The 17,263-nt window shown below is 39.6% G+C and overlaps 1 protein-coding gene across 1 annotated transcript in view; it reads left to right on the plus strand.

Annotated features, from left to right (window-relative positions):
• The window catches only part of LOC142351703 (chymotrypsinogen B-like), a 42,779-nt gene extending 33,750 nt beyond the window's left edge, over positions 1 to 9,029 (plus strand). Inside the window, exon 3 of the mRNA XM_075403847.1 lies at positions 8,696 to 9,029. Coding sequence (XP_075259962.1) covers positions 8,696 to 9,029 — 334 coding nt within the window. The remainder of the gene's footprint in view (positions 1 to 8,695) is intronic.
• Positions 9,030 to 17,263: the final 8,234 nt, after the last annotated feature.

The following is a 17,263-nucleotide window of genomic DNA, read 5'->3' on the forward strand; positions in this document are numbered from 1 at the left end:
TACGAGATCCTTGAGAGTACCACCATACACAATGGCCTGAGATACGATGTCGGAATGCTGTGGGCAGCAGAGAACATTCAGCTCCCAAATAATTACTTCTCCTCCCTTGTGCAACTAAAATCGCTCGAAAAACGTTTGGCCAAGGATGAAGACCTCAGAGAGAAGTATACTAGTACCATCAAGGAAGACCTAAATAAGGGGTATGTAATTGAGGTTCCGGACGCTCACAAGGTTGAGAACCGGTCCGATAAAGAGTGGTACCTACCCCACCATCCGGTTTTAAACCCAAACAAACCGGGTAAGGTGCGTAGGGTGCTCAATGGAGCAGCAAAATTTCATGGCGCCTCACTGAATAAATCTTTGCTCACTGGCCCTGATCTGCTCCAAAATCTTATTTACGTACTTCTTCGCTTCCGACAACATCCATGTGCCGTCTCCGCCGACATCGAGGGAATGTTTCTACAGGTTGGCGTATTACCATCAGATCAACCATCACTTCGCTTTCTGTGGCGGGAGGACCCCACAACTAACGTTGTAGTGTATCAATATACGCGCCATATATTTGGGGCTAAAGACTCGCCCACATGCGCCAACTATGCATTACAACGCACTGCGAGAGACAATGCCAAGTTTTACCCCGAAGCTGCAAAAGCCGTCCTTGAAAACTTCTACATGGACGATTACCTTGACTCAGTGGAGTCTCCTGAGAAAGCCATCAATAGATCGAAGGAATTGGTACATCTTCTCCATCTCGGTGGGTTCAAGCTTACAAAGTTTGTAAGCAATGTGCAAAATCTGGCTGATCGAATTGATGGTTCGCCTCAATCTACTGAGCCCAAGGTTATTGTTTCATGTCAGGAGGATTCATCGCATGTGCTAGGTTTAAAGTGGGATCACACTAATGACACTTTAGTTGTGAGTAGGGGTACAAGCTGCGCTATCACCAAGTCCCTCACGCAACGCTTGGTCCTAAGTCTTGTCTCGAAAGTCTTTGACCCCATTGGTCTTGTCGCACCATTTACCGTCGGTGCGCGATTGCTCTTAAAAGACATCTGGCGTGTCACAGGACAGCAATGGGATGACGAGCTCCCACAGGACATGGTTCAAAGATTTTTGGTCTGGAGTGCGGACTTACCAAAGCTTGAAAACATCAAAATTCCTCGAAGTTACTTTAGTGGACCCTTTGATAATACAGAGTTGCATATGTTCGGTGACAGTTCCCAGGATATTTTTAGTGCCGTCGCATTTCTTCGAGCCCGAGTAACAACCCCTACGGGCAAGATAAAAACAGAGATTGCGTTTGTTTTGGGGAAAGCGCGCGTGGCGCCAATGAAAGTAATGACTGTCCCTAAACTGGAATTGCAAGCAGCTCTACTTGCCGCTCGGCTGAAGAACGAAATTATTCAGGCACTTACTGTAACTGTTAACCAAGTATTCATGTGGACAGACAGCACGACCGTTCTTCAGTGGATAAACTCTAATGTAAAGCAACCAATCTTTGTTGCAAACCGGGTTTGTGAAATTTTGGAGTATACCAGCGTTGACCAATGGAACCACGTCGCAACTAAGGATAATCCAGCTGACGCTGGCACGCGTGGAATGTCCGCTGAGGTTTTGCAACTAAGCAGTTGGGTCAATGGTCCACATTTCTTATCTAACTCAAGTTTCCCTTTCGCACCGAACAAAGACGTCATTAATAACATCAAACTTGGCGTCAACCAAGCAGTCATCATAGAAGACACTGTCTCTCTCGCTACATCTGTTAAAAAACAGACAACTCCCGTTCCGTCGTTATTCCCATTTGATAAGATTAGTTCTTATCAAAAGTACTTGCGCATTGCCGCATACGTTCTCCGGCTTTTGTTGAAACATGCCGGCTACCGTAGCCCCGATGGTAGCATTACCGACCCTACTGAGCTTGACGAAGCCGAGCGTCATCTACAGTATTTGGTGCAAGGAGAGTCTTTTGAAGCCGAAAGAAAGGATCTTCTTGACAATAAATTCGTTAAACGGAGTAGCCGAATTGCTCCACATTCACCGTTTATTAGTCCAAATGGGCTAATCCGTTCCTCGGGCCGCATCAAGCGGTTAATCGAAGTTGGGTTTAATGTAAAGTACCCAATCATCCTAGATGCACTTCATCCGTTTGTAAAATTGTTCCTTGAACACACGCACGTAAAGCATTTTCATCAAGGCGTTGAATACCTAAGATCAATTGTGCAGGAACACTACACAGTACTGAAACTAAAATCATCCTTGCGTTCCATCAAAGCACACTGCCTGAGATGCCGAGAATTCCAAGCTGTAACTATGCAACCAATCATGTCTGACTTACCTAAGGAGAGACTCGCCTACCAGTCACCTCCCTTCACTAACACTGGCGTTGACTACTTTGGGCCATTCTATGTTACTGTCCGCCGTACTACTGAGAAAAGGTGGGGCTTCCTCTTCACCTGTCTCACTACTCGCGCTGTCCATGTCGAGATAGTTACATCCATGGACACCAGTTCTTGCGTTATGGGAGTCGAGCGGTTTGTGTCCCGTAGGGGTACCCCTGCCATGATTTGGTCGGACAATGGCACTAACTTTATTGGAGCGGAGAAAGAACTCCGAGAAAGTATTGAAAAGTGGAACGTTGTCAACATTGCAGCTGAGCTCGCTCACAAAGGTATAAAATGGAGGTTCAATCCACCCAGCGCACCACATCAAGGTGGTATCTGGGAGAGGTTGGTACGCAGCTTCAAACGCGTGTTGTATACTATTCTTGGCACGCGTCGCCTCACGGATGAGGTACTGCATACTACCTTTTGTCTCGTGGAGAATGCTCTCAATTCGCGTCCTTTTACACCCATAAGCGCCGATCCGTGCGATTTGAACGCTTTAACGCCCAACCACTTTCTTTTAGGAGAATACTCTACCGGTATTCCGTCTGTTGTCGGCAATAATGAGCTTGACCATCGTAAACGCTACGCCCGTGCGCAGTCGTACGCTAATGCGATCTGGTCCCGTTGGATCAGAGAGTACGTACCCACGCTGAACCGACGCTCTAAGTGGCAGACGCCTGCCGAGCAACACCTTAAGACCGGTGACTTGGTTTGGATAGTTGAGGAAACCAACCCTAGGGGTTACTACCCAACCGCTCGGATTGTGGAACTCCGTTACGGCTCCGATGGCGTCGCGCGCTCCGCCGTTTTACGCACGCCGACCGGTTCACTCGTCCGCCCGCTTGTAAAACTTGTACCAGTTTTCCCAACATCTTCTTCCGGGCCGGAGGATGTTACGAAGTAAATAAGTAAGCGAGATTATTAGCCAATCAGAATTGAGTATTCAAATGCGTACGTTCTGAATTAATAAAATACGTTCTAATATACGTAGAAAGTTCCGAAAAAGTTCTTTTAACCTAATTTTAAGTAAATATAACCACTATATGTATCGAATAAGCTGGTTTTCGGCTTAATAATTTTAGGTTTTCTAGACAATTGCCGATTGAATACGAACTGATTTTGACGTCAATGACATCAGACGAAAAAACCTGTTAAATGAACAACAAAAAATCTTGCCGTCTAAGTTCCACTTGTTGCTATGAACGTTACGAATACTAATACGTTGTCTTGATCACATTAATGCTTAATACGTTGCTTTGTACATGACCAATACTTATACGTTGCTGAATTGAAACTTTCCGAACTTCTGTTATTTCCGTCAGAGTTTACATTCCTAATTATCCAAAATGTACATCAGCAAAAAAAAATAGAAAATACGAATAGACTTTGAAAGGTTGAATCTTTTCCGACCTAACACTTCTCATGTTAAATTTCTCGCTGACGATCAGACGCATCTAGTCTCCGTTACTCAAATCAGTTGGTCACATTCAGTCGAATCCAGATAACAATCGGGAGTTCAACTCAATTTTAAAACTATGTGTTCTGCCATGTTTTTGAGCAAAGAAACCACAGATGAAATCGTTTAAAAAAGAAAATGCGAGAGAACTTGTTCATAACGTAGCAAAGTGATTTTTTGTTTTATTGAGGAAAGCTTCGTTAGAAATCTCACTGTTAAATGAAATTTAAGGGCAACTGTATTTTTCATAAGACAGCATGAAAAATCAATACGACAGGTTCCGTAAAAATATGCTTCAGACTTATCAAAGTAGAAATAGACCGACATTGAAGGTCAGGCAGTTACAAGGCCATGACACTTATCTCCTTTGCTCAAAATGCATGAAGCTAAAAACCTTTGATTGAGAATAAAGTATTTTTTATGAGTCCATATATCAATACTTAAATTATGTCTCGCAGAGTTTAGTGCTTCCCCCAATGGAATGTCCTTTTTGGAGTTCGATGGATCTCAGGTGAGTGAGGCATTATGTTCTACCTCGTTGGTTGGGCAAAATTGAGTAGTATGATATTTAGTTCTGAAAGAGCTCTAGTTATTACGAGACTGACGTGTTGCCTCACTTTCAGGAGTCCGATTTTTGGGGTCCGGGAATGCCTTCGGTCCAGACTTTTCGATTATCAAGATAGCTGAAGCTTACAGTGCTCTGCGGTTTCGTTTTCTGTTGGCTTCTAGTAATGTACTCCACCATAACAATGTGTTCTCGAGGCTGTCCTGATTCTATCTGATACCATAACTGAGTCGAAATCTACTGATTTTTTTGTGTATTTTTGATAGCTTTGGCTAGTCGGCACTGGCACAAAATTTCTACAAATAAATCAATTGGGGTCTCTATTCACGCTTTTTTTTAACGTTTTGGCGTAAGTCTAGTTTGTGCAGCCGTCTATTGATGCTATTACGTAGAGATTTTTGTTTTCCTGAATTCCACCGTGGTAATCTAATTGAAGCTCTCGGTTTCTATCATAGCGTGGTTTCAACTGTCCTAATTCAATCTTTCTCATTTTAGTATTAGATTTTTACTCAAAGGGATGTTGGGAATGCAGTTTTTTAACTTTTTCTGAACGGCGGTTTGCTGGAGTGCAATTTACAAATTTTGTTAGTTTTTATAATGTTGGGTCATCGGGACTTCTGTTTTCTCTCCCATGAAGTTATCTTCGGAAATCGATGCATCTCATTCTCTTCTGCATCTCGAGGCGCTCCGGAATCTGTCATATATCCCAACTTAGACTAAAAATACCAAATTTTTGTAAAATACTTTTGCGTTATATGTATTTTGACTTAGGAGTGTTTCCGGTAAAGAGAATTTTTCGGGTTCGTCCTTTCAGAGTTGTTCAACATGTTCTACTTTTGTCTATACAAGCACAAAGTCCTTTAACAATTTTCTTCTTCATATTTTGTAGTTATAGTGGTTAAAAATTATGCCCACTGTTAAAGGTACCACAATCTCTTTTCAAATTGAGCTGTTGCCCATCGGGATTTTCGTGTTCTACTAATGTAATAACATTTTTTCCTCTTCGGAATTGATAGTAGTTTTGAGAGTTAACGCAGTTCCACGACAGTTTTCCTGTTTTGGTTTTATTTGGCCCGGGATGTCTCTTTTTTGGTTACCGGCTCTGTTCAATGTTTGCGGGGCACTGCTTTTTCATTGTTCTTGGTTTTGTGACAGGCAGTTGATCTTTTGCTTCCGGATCCCCTTAACTTTGGATGTTTTTTCTTATTACTACTTGAGCTCGATGCGCAGAATTTTCCACACCACATTTACGGAATAATTTTCCCCAGAAGTTGAAGTTCCCGCCTTTATAGAAGTTTTTTTTGTCTGGTCTTTGGGTTTTGTATCAGCATACATTGTCCATATGGACAAAAGGTTTTTTTCCAATTCTGGCGTGGACTTTTGTGAACGCGTACGGTGGTTCGGAGTGGGGTCGTACGGTGGTTCGGAGTGGGGTCGGAGTGGGGTCTTTGTTTTTATCTTTCTTAACTTTGGGCGGTTTTTTTAAAGTGATTTGTTTTTTTCTCGTGGTGCTCAGGATGTTTGACTTTCAGGATTTTGTTGATTTTCCTATCTGTTTCTTTCATCTGTGATGTTTGTCTCGGCTCTTTGAATTTTTTTGTCTATCGAACTGTTAATATCATATATTGTATAAAGACCTCCCAGTAATCTACATTGATATATTGTGGCTCTTCGCCATAAATTATGATGAGTTTCAGCATATCTAGGTCGATTCAAGAATTGCTTGGAGCGCCATGCTATGATTCTCGGTATTTTGTTTATGAAAAGCGTTGAGCAACTGTATTTATTATGTGCATATCATGTTCTGAATTGAAATGTATGACATTTCAAAACAACGGCAAAGGTCAGACGTTTCAACGAAATTTTCCGAGATCAGCAACAAAGCGAACGTCACCGACCAGATTCCCGTTCCAGTGTCGCTGTTTTGGTTACGTCCCTTGATGCGCATTCTAGCGTCAATAGCAATGTCAAAATATGCGGCTAATCCCCCGAATCTAGAACTAGATTATAGTTGGCGACGAGATCAAACGATTGGAGTCAAATAAATTTATCGCTAGACTGCGCACACTGTAAAATCTACTGTGAAATCTACCAACCTATATACCAAGATTTGAGCGTGTCGGACTTATTCGCACTTGCTTAATTTCCTGATTTTATTACATGTGTGCGGAACATAGCGATATTACTGAATATATATACTCAGGCAAATGTACTTTTGTCCACGCAATGATTACATAAAGAAAACTTGAACTTCATATGTCTATCCAAAACTTAGAGAAACTTTACAAAATTTTTAATAAAATGCGGATGGTTTCTTGTAGACTTCTCAGATCGTATACATTGGGTTGCGTTTCATAATTTATAATAACAGATTGCATACCGTAATCATTCCCTTATATGCTAATCTTGAAATTGTTTCATTAGTCAGCAATCTAGAACGGCTTTGATGGCTTAGAGTTAGTTGGAGATACAAATGACTGTGTTGTTTAGCAGTTTTGGAGCAGTGCTTCATTTACCAATTTTCGAGAAACTTTGAGTAACGAGGACTAATGTGCAAAGTTTGATCTTTCCTTTTGTGAAAAGTCGCTCCTGCCGCAGTTGAAAATGTCGGCAGAGCATTTTATCGCAGCTTCGTGGTACTTGTTTTATGAGCAAGTCACAATATTGCCATAAAAATGCTGAAAAAATTTCCTTCCGTATATCAACTTAGGCAGCTGCGGAATATAAAGCGTTTAAGAAAGCAGTCGCATCTACAAAAAAGTGTTTTTAAGGAGTTGCACTCAATCTCTATAACAAATGTACGTTAATGAGCTGTATTTTAGTGGTGCAATAAAAAAATGCAGTGAAACGGAAATATCATTTCTTTTATAAACATAGCTGAGAATTTTTGAGATTTTTGCATATTTTTAACGAAAAAAATGACGAAAAAGTTTAAAGGTAAAAAAGTAAAAATATGCAAGAATTTTTGCATATTTTTGACGAAAAAAGTGACGAAAAAGTTTAAAACAACAATGTAGTTAAATTATATTGCTATTTAGGAAGATATTAATAAGCTCAAGAGTGACAGATAAGGCATCGGAATTTGCTCGGCTTGTAATAAAACATAACTTAACTCAACAATAAGGAAAAAGATAATGAGCAGCACTTTCATCAAAAAATTTTAAAGAATAGTAGAAGAAAATTAAAAAATGAGTAGCAGTAGTAGAAAAAAATAGAAAAAAAGTATAGAGTTAAATACACTATAGTACCAAAAAGCTACGTACAGCACAATTTGTGCGCTTTAGTCGTTACTTTTGCTCAAAGCGTTTGATTGTCGCAAAGGCGTGAAGAAAAGCGTGAAAATTTTAAGTTTTTAAAGCGATTCCATTTTCATTTTCTCCGCTTACACAGAAAAGAATGTTAAGCTGCTTTTTTAATTTACTGTTTACAATGCTGTTGCGATTGGAAACGTCCAATTTTGATTGTCAGAAAACAAGCCTAAAACCAAGATAGCAGTAGCAAGTCGGTATACAGTATGCACACAAGCTACAACAAAAATTTAACAGTCTCAGGGCGTCTCTAGCGAAGGAATTGTTCGAGTTGTTCGGAGAAATGAAACGAGATTTCTGGGCAACATTTCGATTTTTCATAATCAATCAATTATCTCGTGGGGCACAAAACATTAGATGAGCGGACACTGTTTGTTAGGTGATCAAACAAAGCTAAAGGGCCTAGTTTGCTTGGAATTGTTGAAAAATTACGAAAAAGAATTTCCTTTCCGAAAATTTATTTTTCAACAAGGTGAAGCTTCTGTGCTTAAAGCAAAGATTGTCAACAAACTCGTCAAAGAAAAGGAGCGGGAGGTACTGGAATGGTGGGCAAATAGTTCAGATCTGAATGCAATTGAAAATTTGTTGGCAATTGTGAAGCAAGAATTACAAAAACCGAGAGAAATTTAGGAAAAATTGGAAGAAAAATTGTCAAAACCTTGACTCAGATGTCCTTATTAATTTGTCTGAAACTTCATAAACTGTCTGCCATATACGAGAAAAACTAAGAGCGTAACTTCCTGTTACTATAGAACTGTTTTGAACTCAAAATGTTGTATTATTAGTATAGTGTAGATGTAAGAACTATTGAGTAGCCAACGTCGTCTGTTATTTCAATTTGATTTGAATGCTTGTTCCGCAGATCTATAAGTCTAATAATTGTACGAAGATTTGTAGAATCTTGCTACGTTAGCAAAATTTTTATTCACTCTTTTTCGCCATGTTATGTTACAAAGTTAATGCATATGATCTTTTAATTTAGCTTCACCAAATTTCCCCGGCCTACAAATGATATCGCGCTTTTACGACTGGCATCACGCGCATCAAATGCCCGAATTGTCAATCTCTGCAACCAAGAGCTACCTCAGGGAACCCTGTTACACTTTTGGGGTATGGGTTCTACTTCTACTATGGAGATCCAAACCCCCTCTGTCTTACACGAGGCGCAGTTTCTCGATTCCAAATTCAAGTATTCCAATATCTGGAACATCGAGTTCTGTGATGTGGACAATGTCTGCGTGGATCCGGTAGAAAATGGAACCAATACTTGTGCAGGAGACGCTGGTGGTCCACTTTTTTACCCAGGGATCTTTTAGGCTTAAGCAAATCAATATTCATATATAGATCTTTTAGTAGCGAAACATAAATTTGGCTGTTAATTGTCGTTAATAAATTGGTACTGTTAGCCACGATGAGGCCCTCGACCAAGAGAGGTATGGGCCAGACGGACCTGTATCGCGAACAGGGGGGGGGGGGAGAGCCTGCTGCGACCGAACTTTCGGGCCAAAATTTCGGTTCCGCTGCTCCGTCTGTCCCATAGCTAAATTGAATGTTCGGCCCTGTGCTATACCTAATTTCGGCTTGTTGGCTCTGACTCATAGCAATACGGCCAAGCACATACCTAGTTTTCATGTGATTGGAAAAATCTTTTTTATGCGATTTTCATGCGATTAGAAAAAGTTTTTTTAACAATTCTGGAGAGGTAAAATGAAGAATGTTAGCTCTATTCAGACTCCCAACAAACTATTTGGACTGATCAAAGCCCACAAGACAGCCCAACTCCGTTTTTTATTCTGATTGTCATACAGATTTGCAATCTGTAGATTTGAATTATTTCGTAGCGCCAATTAGCGTTCTTTACTTCGGCCAATTTAAGAGTGAATTGGCGGAGCGAATTCAGGCTTTGTTTTGTTATTCAAATATTGACTATTTGAGTTACAAAGTTTAGGTTGAGTTGGCGGAGCGAAATCACGTTCGACTAATTATCGGGTATTTCGCTTAGCGAAAGATACCAAATTTTTGATGCGTCTGAATTTAGACTTTGGCGAATTGAAATCTAGTTAAGAGAGAGAGAGTCAACTATTTTGAATTACGAAATTGAGAAGAATGAAATTAGGCAAGATTAACAAAACTGCTTCACAATTTGTTCACAAGATAACATTACTAAATTGCGGTAACTGACAATCACGAAACAAGGTGAACAGACAAAAGATCATGCATAGGATATAAACAAATTAACAAGTATGAAATCATCGGATTTGATCTTCAAAATTAAACTGAATAAATGAACAAATTAAAATAAGGAAATTGACTAAATTAAGTTAAACAGAAATTGAACTAAATTGGTTGCACCAAATTAATGAACTCAAACTAAAATGTACTATTGTACCACATTTCCCCCTTGGCGGAAATAAATAACATGTTATTTATCAGAAAATTAGTAAGAAATATGTACTTGTTAAATAATTAATACTGTAATGCTTTAAACAGAGTTTTGAATGGTCAGTTTTACTCATTAATCGCTTTGGCTTTCATAATACCTCTCCGCTTCGCCAACTGTCATAGACAACTCTGGTTCCTCGTAATTCGGAGAGACGTAGAATTGAGTGGGGTAGGAAGTTGTTGGGGAGCATGGGCCGACTGTGAAGTTTGACTCCTCTTGATTGGATTGCGCTGCAGCCGTTTGTATTGCAGAGATTATGGACTTGTTTTCGATTTGTTGTTTTTTAATGTTTTGCCGTCTCTTCTGTTTTCCAATTGCTGAAGTACTTGGTGTTGTGGGAGGGCATGATTGAATTGGATTCACAGACTCATCCGATTCTGTGGTCGATATGGCAGAGCGTTTTCTCTTTGAAGGAATTAGCGCTGCGGATGCTTTCGTGGCTGCTTTTCTTTTCGGTCTGCTTGGTGGCTCCGCGATAATGATGCTTGAAGTCGGTAATTCCATTGGCACTGCGAGATCGTTATTTGACTCTGTGGTTTGATTTGGCGGCGCTGTTGTCTGTTGTTTCTTTGGCTTGGTCGGCATTCTTACTCTGAGGGCGCGTGTTACATTAGAGTGAATGCACGACACTGTGCTGACGTCATCTGCCACTTTTCTGTGTTTCATTTTCTTTCCACCTTCTAACTTTTTTCTCAGTTCTTTTGCATGGTGATGAATGATTTCCTCCGTTGTTTTTCCCGTGGGGAGTTTCGGGCGTCTATTTGCATATATTTGCAAATCTGTTTCGCGTTCCGCCTTTGTGCCGAACTTTGCGAGGTCAGAATTCCGTATTGTAACCTCTCTCTTGCCCGGTTCTTTGATTACTGAGGTGCTTTCGGTTGTTTTAATAACTGACGATCCTGGTGCAAGTACGTCGTATAGACCGTCGAGACTTTTCTTTGATCGTTTTATTTGTGGTCCCTTCTTTGCCAATTTGAGCTCCAGTGACGATTCTGTTCTTGGTATCGGTTGGCCAACATCTGGATGAGAAATTAATCTCGATTCTTTGTTTGGGTCGTCCCTCTGTCTTTTCATTGCCTCTTTGCCCAGTTTGTCCTTGTTTATTTCCATTTCTATGTCGCTTCGCTCATCATTGTTCCAATTTTCGTCTGTGATGAGTTGGTCCCATTTGACGGTCTCCAAATCTAAATATTTGTTAAGAATATTTTTGTAAGTTAAACTTTTGGAATCGGGATTAGTCGTTATATTGCTTAATGGTGTATTCGCTTTTCTGCCAAAATGTGCCTCAAAAGGTGATATTCCAATAGTCTTTTGACGACATATTCGTAACTGATAAATTATTGAATTTATTGATGCTTTCATATTAAATTGATTTTGCGCCGCCGTTTTAATACAGGCTAAGCGATTCTTGATTGTTTGAATGAGTCTTTCAACCAAACCAATAGCTCTGTGGTCGTGTATTGGCGCCTCGATTAGCTGTATATTATTTTGATTACAAAATGTTTTAATTCGATGCCCCGTTTGACATCTAGCCTGATCCAATCTAATCGCGCAGGGTATACCGTGTAGCAAAACATATTCTTGAAGAAACTTTAAAATATTATCTGCATTGGCTCTATCAAATACCTTTGCTGTTGGGAATTTCGAAAATCGATTAATACATGCAAGAAAATAAATCTCTTGATTTTTCTCATTATAAATGGATCCTCCAAAATCAGTTTGAATCTCTTCATTAGGAACTTTACATAGCTTTAATGGTGCCCATTTATTTGCTGGTATAATAGGTTTTAAATTTTTACCAATTTTGACACATGGGTTGCACTTTGCTGTTTTGCTGGCAATATCCCTGTGCATGTATGGCCACCACGCGTGTGTTGCCATATCCGTCATTCCCCATGTGCCAGGGTGAGTTGCGTGGATTGCGTCTACATACGCATCCTTGATAGCATGTGGGAGTGCAATTCTGTCGTCTATGCAGACACACCCATTCTTCACGTGTAAGTCCTTCCAGAAGGAATGGATGTAGGGTGAGATTTGTCTACATCTGTCTTCATTGGACGTCAAAATGCAGTCGCGAATCTCTTTCAAGATCGCGTCCTTTGTTGTCAGGCTGGCCATGAGAGAGCTTGAGAAGATTTTTGAAAGCGCGAAGTTGAAGGAATCCATGTACAAGTCGTCTACTGAAGGCGAAGTGGCTGTTGTATCTGTAGTAGGTGTAATGGGGGTCACAGGTGCCGCTTGAACAGTAGAGGGCCCCGCCTCTGCAAATCTGACTCTCGAAGGGGTCGATTGTTTAACAGTCATCAGTGTGTCGTCGTCAGAAGGTGATTGAGACATCATGTAGACGTTCTTGAATTTTGTTGCGATGCGTTGAAAGTGATTTAAATTAGAGTGTGACTGTTCGGTGGGTCGGTTTAAGGCAAAAAGCGAGTGAGGAATGTTAGTTGTTTCGATTTTGGGGATGGAATTTAAATTATTTATCGTTAATTCGCTAATTGAGTCGTCAATTTGCGTGCTTGTAGAATGTTCTGGATTTTGCGGTGCGAAATCACTACATAAGTTATTAGTGGAATTTGGATTATTTACGACGCAATTTGTAGATTGATTTCGCGCTGCGAAATCGACGTAATTTTCAGCATTTAATAAGAAGCGTTTCGCGCTACGTTTAATTATGTCCAATTTAGCTACAATGAATTGCTCGTCGTATGTGGATATATTAGCAGCTTGTTGATGCGGGTCGCGAGATATATAATCCACTAATCCCATTTTTGTGCCCGGAAGGTGATCAATCGAGAATTCAAATGGTAGTAAACGATCTACCCATCGTGTCAGTCTACTATTGTATGATTTATTGGATCTGTTTTCTCTCATAATAGAGAGAAGGGCTCTATGATCAGTTATCACAGTAAAGGGTTTGCCGTATAAGTAATACTTAAAGTGTTCCACTGACCAAACAACACCCAGAAGTTCTAGTTCGTTTATGCTATATCTGTCTTCAACAGAGTTCAAAAATCGCGACGCGAATGCTACAGTATGCCACCCATTAGGTGTTCGTTGTTCCAATGCACATCCCAATCCTTTACGCGATGCGTCACATTTAATTCGCGTTTCCAAATCCGGGTTGAAATGTTTATTTTCAGTTGTTTCCGTAATTTGTTCTTTTATTAAAGAAAACTGTTTATCGTGCTCTTCCGTCCAGAGAAATTTCGAATTTTTCTTAAGCAATGGTCGGAGGGGGTAACATAATTGTGACAAATTCGGAATAAATTTTCCAAGATGGTGTACAGATCCCATAAAAGAGCGAAGTTTTTTAAGATTAGTAGGTGCCGATAATTTTCCGATTGCATCTGTTTTACTTGAAAGTGGGGTTACACCAGACTGTGTAATATTATGACCGAGCCATTCAATCGTCTCTTTTGCGAAATGACATTTTGCCAGATTTATGCGTAAATTTTCCTGATCCAGTTTTATTAGACATTTTCATACTAAGTGAAGATGTTTGTCGATTCCACCTCTACTAACGATCAAAATGTCATCTAGGAAACAGAAAGTATTTTCTAAACCGGCAAGAGTACAATCAATAGCTTTTTGGAACTCCGCCGGCATGTCCGTCAGCCCGTAAAATCCAGTTTTAAATCGATATGTGCCAGTCATATCACCACTGACTATATTGAAGTTACAATGGCGGGCCGTATCACTGTGTAGCTTTAATTGACTATAAGCGTATTGCAAATCAAGAGTTGTGAAATAAGCGGTCTCCTGCGGCGCCGTTGACAGTGTTTGTGAAATCGTTTGAATTAGCGAATCTATATTAGGCATTTGATACTTGTTTTTATGAATAGCTTTGTTTAGGATTTTTGAATCAAGTGCTATTTTGATTGACTTGTCCTTTTTTACCGTAATGACAATCGGAGATATAAAAAATTGATCTGAACAGTTGTTTAACTTTTCAATATGTCCTTCGTTTAACAGTTTTTCTAATTCATTTTTCACTTTCGGTTGGAGGTGAATGGGTACTTTTCGTCCTTTTTGATGTATTACTCGATAATTTTTGTGAAATTTTGAATTGACCGTGTGGTTTTTGATTTCCCAATTCGAGAGATCAAATCAGGAAATTCCTTTGCCATTGATTTCTTGATTGCACAAGATGGATCTATATTATTAACTTCAGATTGCGGGCAAGGCTTCTGAGAAATTGTAATACCTAACTGGTCAAAAAGGTCCCGTCCCAATATTGGTCTAAATCCATCGGATACAACTGTTATTTTTGCCTTCTGTATACTCCAATCATTGCATTTTACCGGCGTTTTCAAAGTGCCAAGGGGTTGGACGATATCATTCGAAAATGACTTCAATTCCAATGGTCTTTTCTCCGACCATTGTGATTGAGTGCAATTGAACATTATTTCTCTTGCGAGTGACATATTAATAATGGTACAACCACTACCAGAGTCTAGAAGTAAATCGCAGTTTGTGTTTCCAAATGTTAATGTTAAATTTTTCAGTGTCAAATTTGGGGAACTCGTATTTTCAATAGTGGCAACGTAATTATCATCCGAAAATCATAGTCTGAATTGATTTGCGCATTATAATTGATATAATTGACGTTTAGACTTTCCTGGCTAGAATTTTGATTAGATGTTTCTGCCGTATCTATATTGTTAATGCGATTAGTTTGTTGAGTGTTTCTTGTAGAATTAAGTCTTCGACGACAAATTTTAGCGAAATGGTTTTGCAAACCACAGTGATTACATTTCTTACCCATAGCGGGGCAAACCTGACGATGTGTAGGTGTCCAGACTTGACCACAACCACGGCACTGACCAATGGATGCACGGTTTGTGACTGTTCTGCTTGATTGAGGTCCTCGTACTCCCGCGCCGCGAAATCGATTGAATTGGTGTACTGTGTTTACCGTACTGCCAGTTGCTCCCTTATTAGATGAAATTCTTTGCTGATTCTGATTACCCATTTCCATGTTTTCTGCAATGCTGAGTGCCCTCTCTGGTTCGACTGTGTCCCTTAGAAGCTCTCGCTGAATGTCATCGTCTAGCATGTTAGTGATGAAAATGTTCCTGATGATGGCTTCTTCACGGTTTTCAAAGTCACAATTTTCAGCTAGTTCTTTTAAGATGCTGTAGAATTGCTCTACAGTCTCGCCCTTCTTTTGCTTTCGAGAGCAGAACACAAATCGATCGAATGTGATGTTTCTTGGGCGGATAAAGGCAATCTCCATCATTTCCCAGAGTTTTAGAGTAGTCAAATCGTAAATGTTGTCGTGCGGGAATTTTTGTGTTAATAGTCGTCTTCCTTCAGTACCAATACTGAGGTACAACAGAGACACGCATTTCTGATCGCACAAATTCCAAGGGCGCTCCCCACATAGTATTCCCGCTTTGGTTATTTTTTGACACTTTAGTTCCCATTGTAGCTTCAGCTGGTTGTTTCTTACTCTACGTTCTCTTTCTGCTTCCTCGGTTGTGTCGTCAATCGGCAATTCGTACTTCGGTTCCACTGGCAGGCGAACTGTCGATGGTTTGGGTTGAAGCAATGTGTCTATAGTTATGTTCTCGCGAGCGAGAATCGCTAGTTTTAATTGAATTCTCCATTTCTCCCATCTGATTGGTGGGTCTGAGGTTGGTCGTTCCCAAAATGGCTCTATCGACAGCGGTGTTTTTCTCGATTCTCGAGCTGACTGCGCCATGTCATACAGATTTGCAATCTGTAGATTTGAATTTTTTCGTAGCGCCAATTAGCGTTCTTTACTTCGGCCAATTTAAGAGTGAATTGGCGGAGCGAATTCAGGCTTTGTTTTGTTATTCAAATATTGACTATTTGAGTTACAAAGTTTAGGTTGATTTGGCGGAGCGAAATCACGTTCGACTAATTATCGGGTATTTCGCTTAGCGAAAGATACCAAATTTTTGATGCGTCTGAATTTAGACTTTGGCGAATTGAAATCTAGTTAAGAGAGAGAGAGTCAACTATTTTGAATTACGAAATTGAGAAGAATGAAATTAGGCAAGATTAACAAAACTGCTTCACAATTTGTTCACAAGATAACATTACTAAATTGCGGTAACTGACAATCACGAGACAAGGTGAACAGACAAAAGATCATGCATAGGATATAAACAAATTAACAAGTATGAAATCATCGGATTTGATCTTCAAAATTAAACTGAATAAATGAACAAATTAAAATAAGGAAATTGACTAAATTAAGTTAAACAGAAATTGAACTAAATTGGTTGCACCAAATTAATGAACTCAAACTAAAATGTACTATTGTACCACACTGATTCTACATGTTTAAGTCGGTCTGGCCCAGGGTCTTGCCTTAGACGGTCCCTGGATGACTTTAGGTCTGTTCTCCCTGACTCTCTTAAAGTATATGTTCTGACATATACAAAGCAACCAAAACAATGAAAACACAAATTGCGTATAGGTAAACACTCACTGTATAGGTAAATTACCTGAAAGAATTTTACCTGAAGTTTGAACTGTTCAGGTAATTTTCAGGTAAATTGTGCAGGCGGACTACATTCACATCTCAGGTAAAATTACCTGCAATTGCAGGTACGTGCTGGTACCGTGCAGGTAGTGTGCAGGAATGCCAAAATACATGCGCAGTTCAGGTAAATTTACCTGAAATTTTAGGTAATTTTACCTGTATCTTTTTTAGAGTGCAGTAAAAATATTTTAAACAAAAATTATTTCATAAAATTAATCAGTTATTGCCGTGGCACGATTTTGTCACATCAAACACTAATTTAAGGAAGTTAGGTAACTTAATACTAACGGTCTTCTTCCCATTATCCATTATGAATCAGTTATTTCCCCTTCCAAATTTTTCCATCAATTTAAAAAAATGATGCAGATTTTTAAATTGATTTGTAGTTTCTCAGAAGTGTAACAGACGAAGAGATTACTTGCTGACTACGTTATAAACATCAGTGAGCTATAAAATGGCGCCTAAAAATTATGAGGCAAAACCCAGACCCAAGAAACTATTTTTTCGTGACTATTTTAAACAATAGCTTAACCCAATTTTTGTAACTTAAAATATTCAGATAAGCATAAATTGAGCGAGCCATTTTGAATCAA

The sequence above is a fragment of the Convolutriloba macropyga genome, chromosome 13 (genome assembly GCF_964194025.1).
Source record: "Convolutriloba macropyga chromosome 13, txConMacr16.3, whole genome shotgun sequence".
Lineage (NCBI taxonomy): Eukaryota > Metazoa > Xenacoelomorpha > Acoela > Convolutidae > Convolutriloba > Convolutriloba macropyga.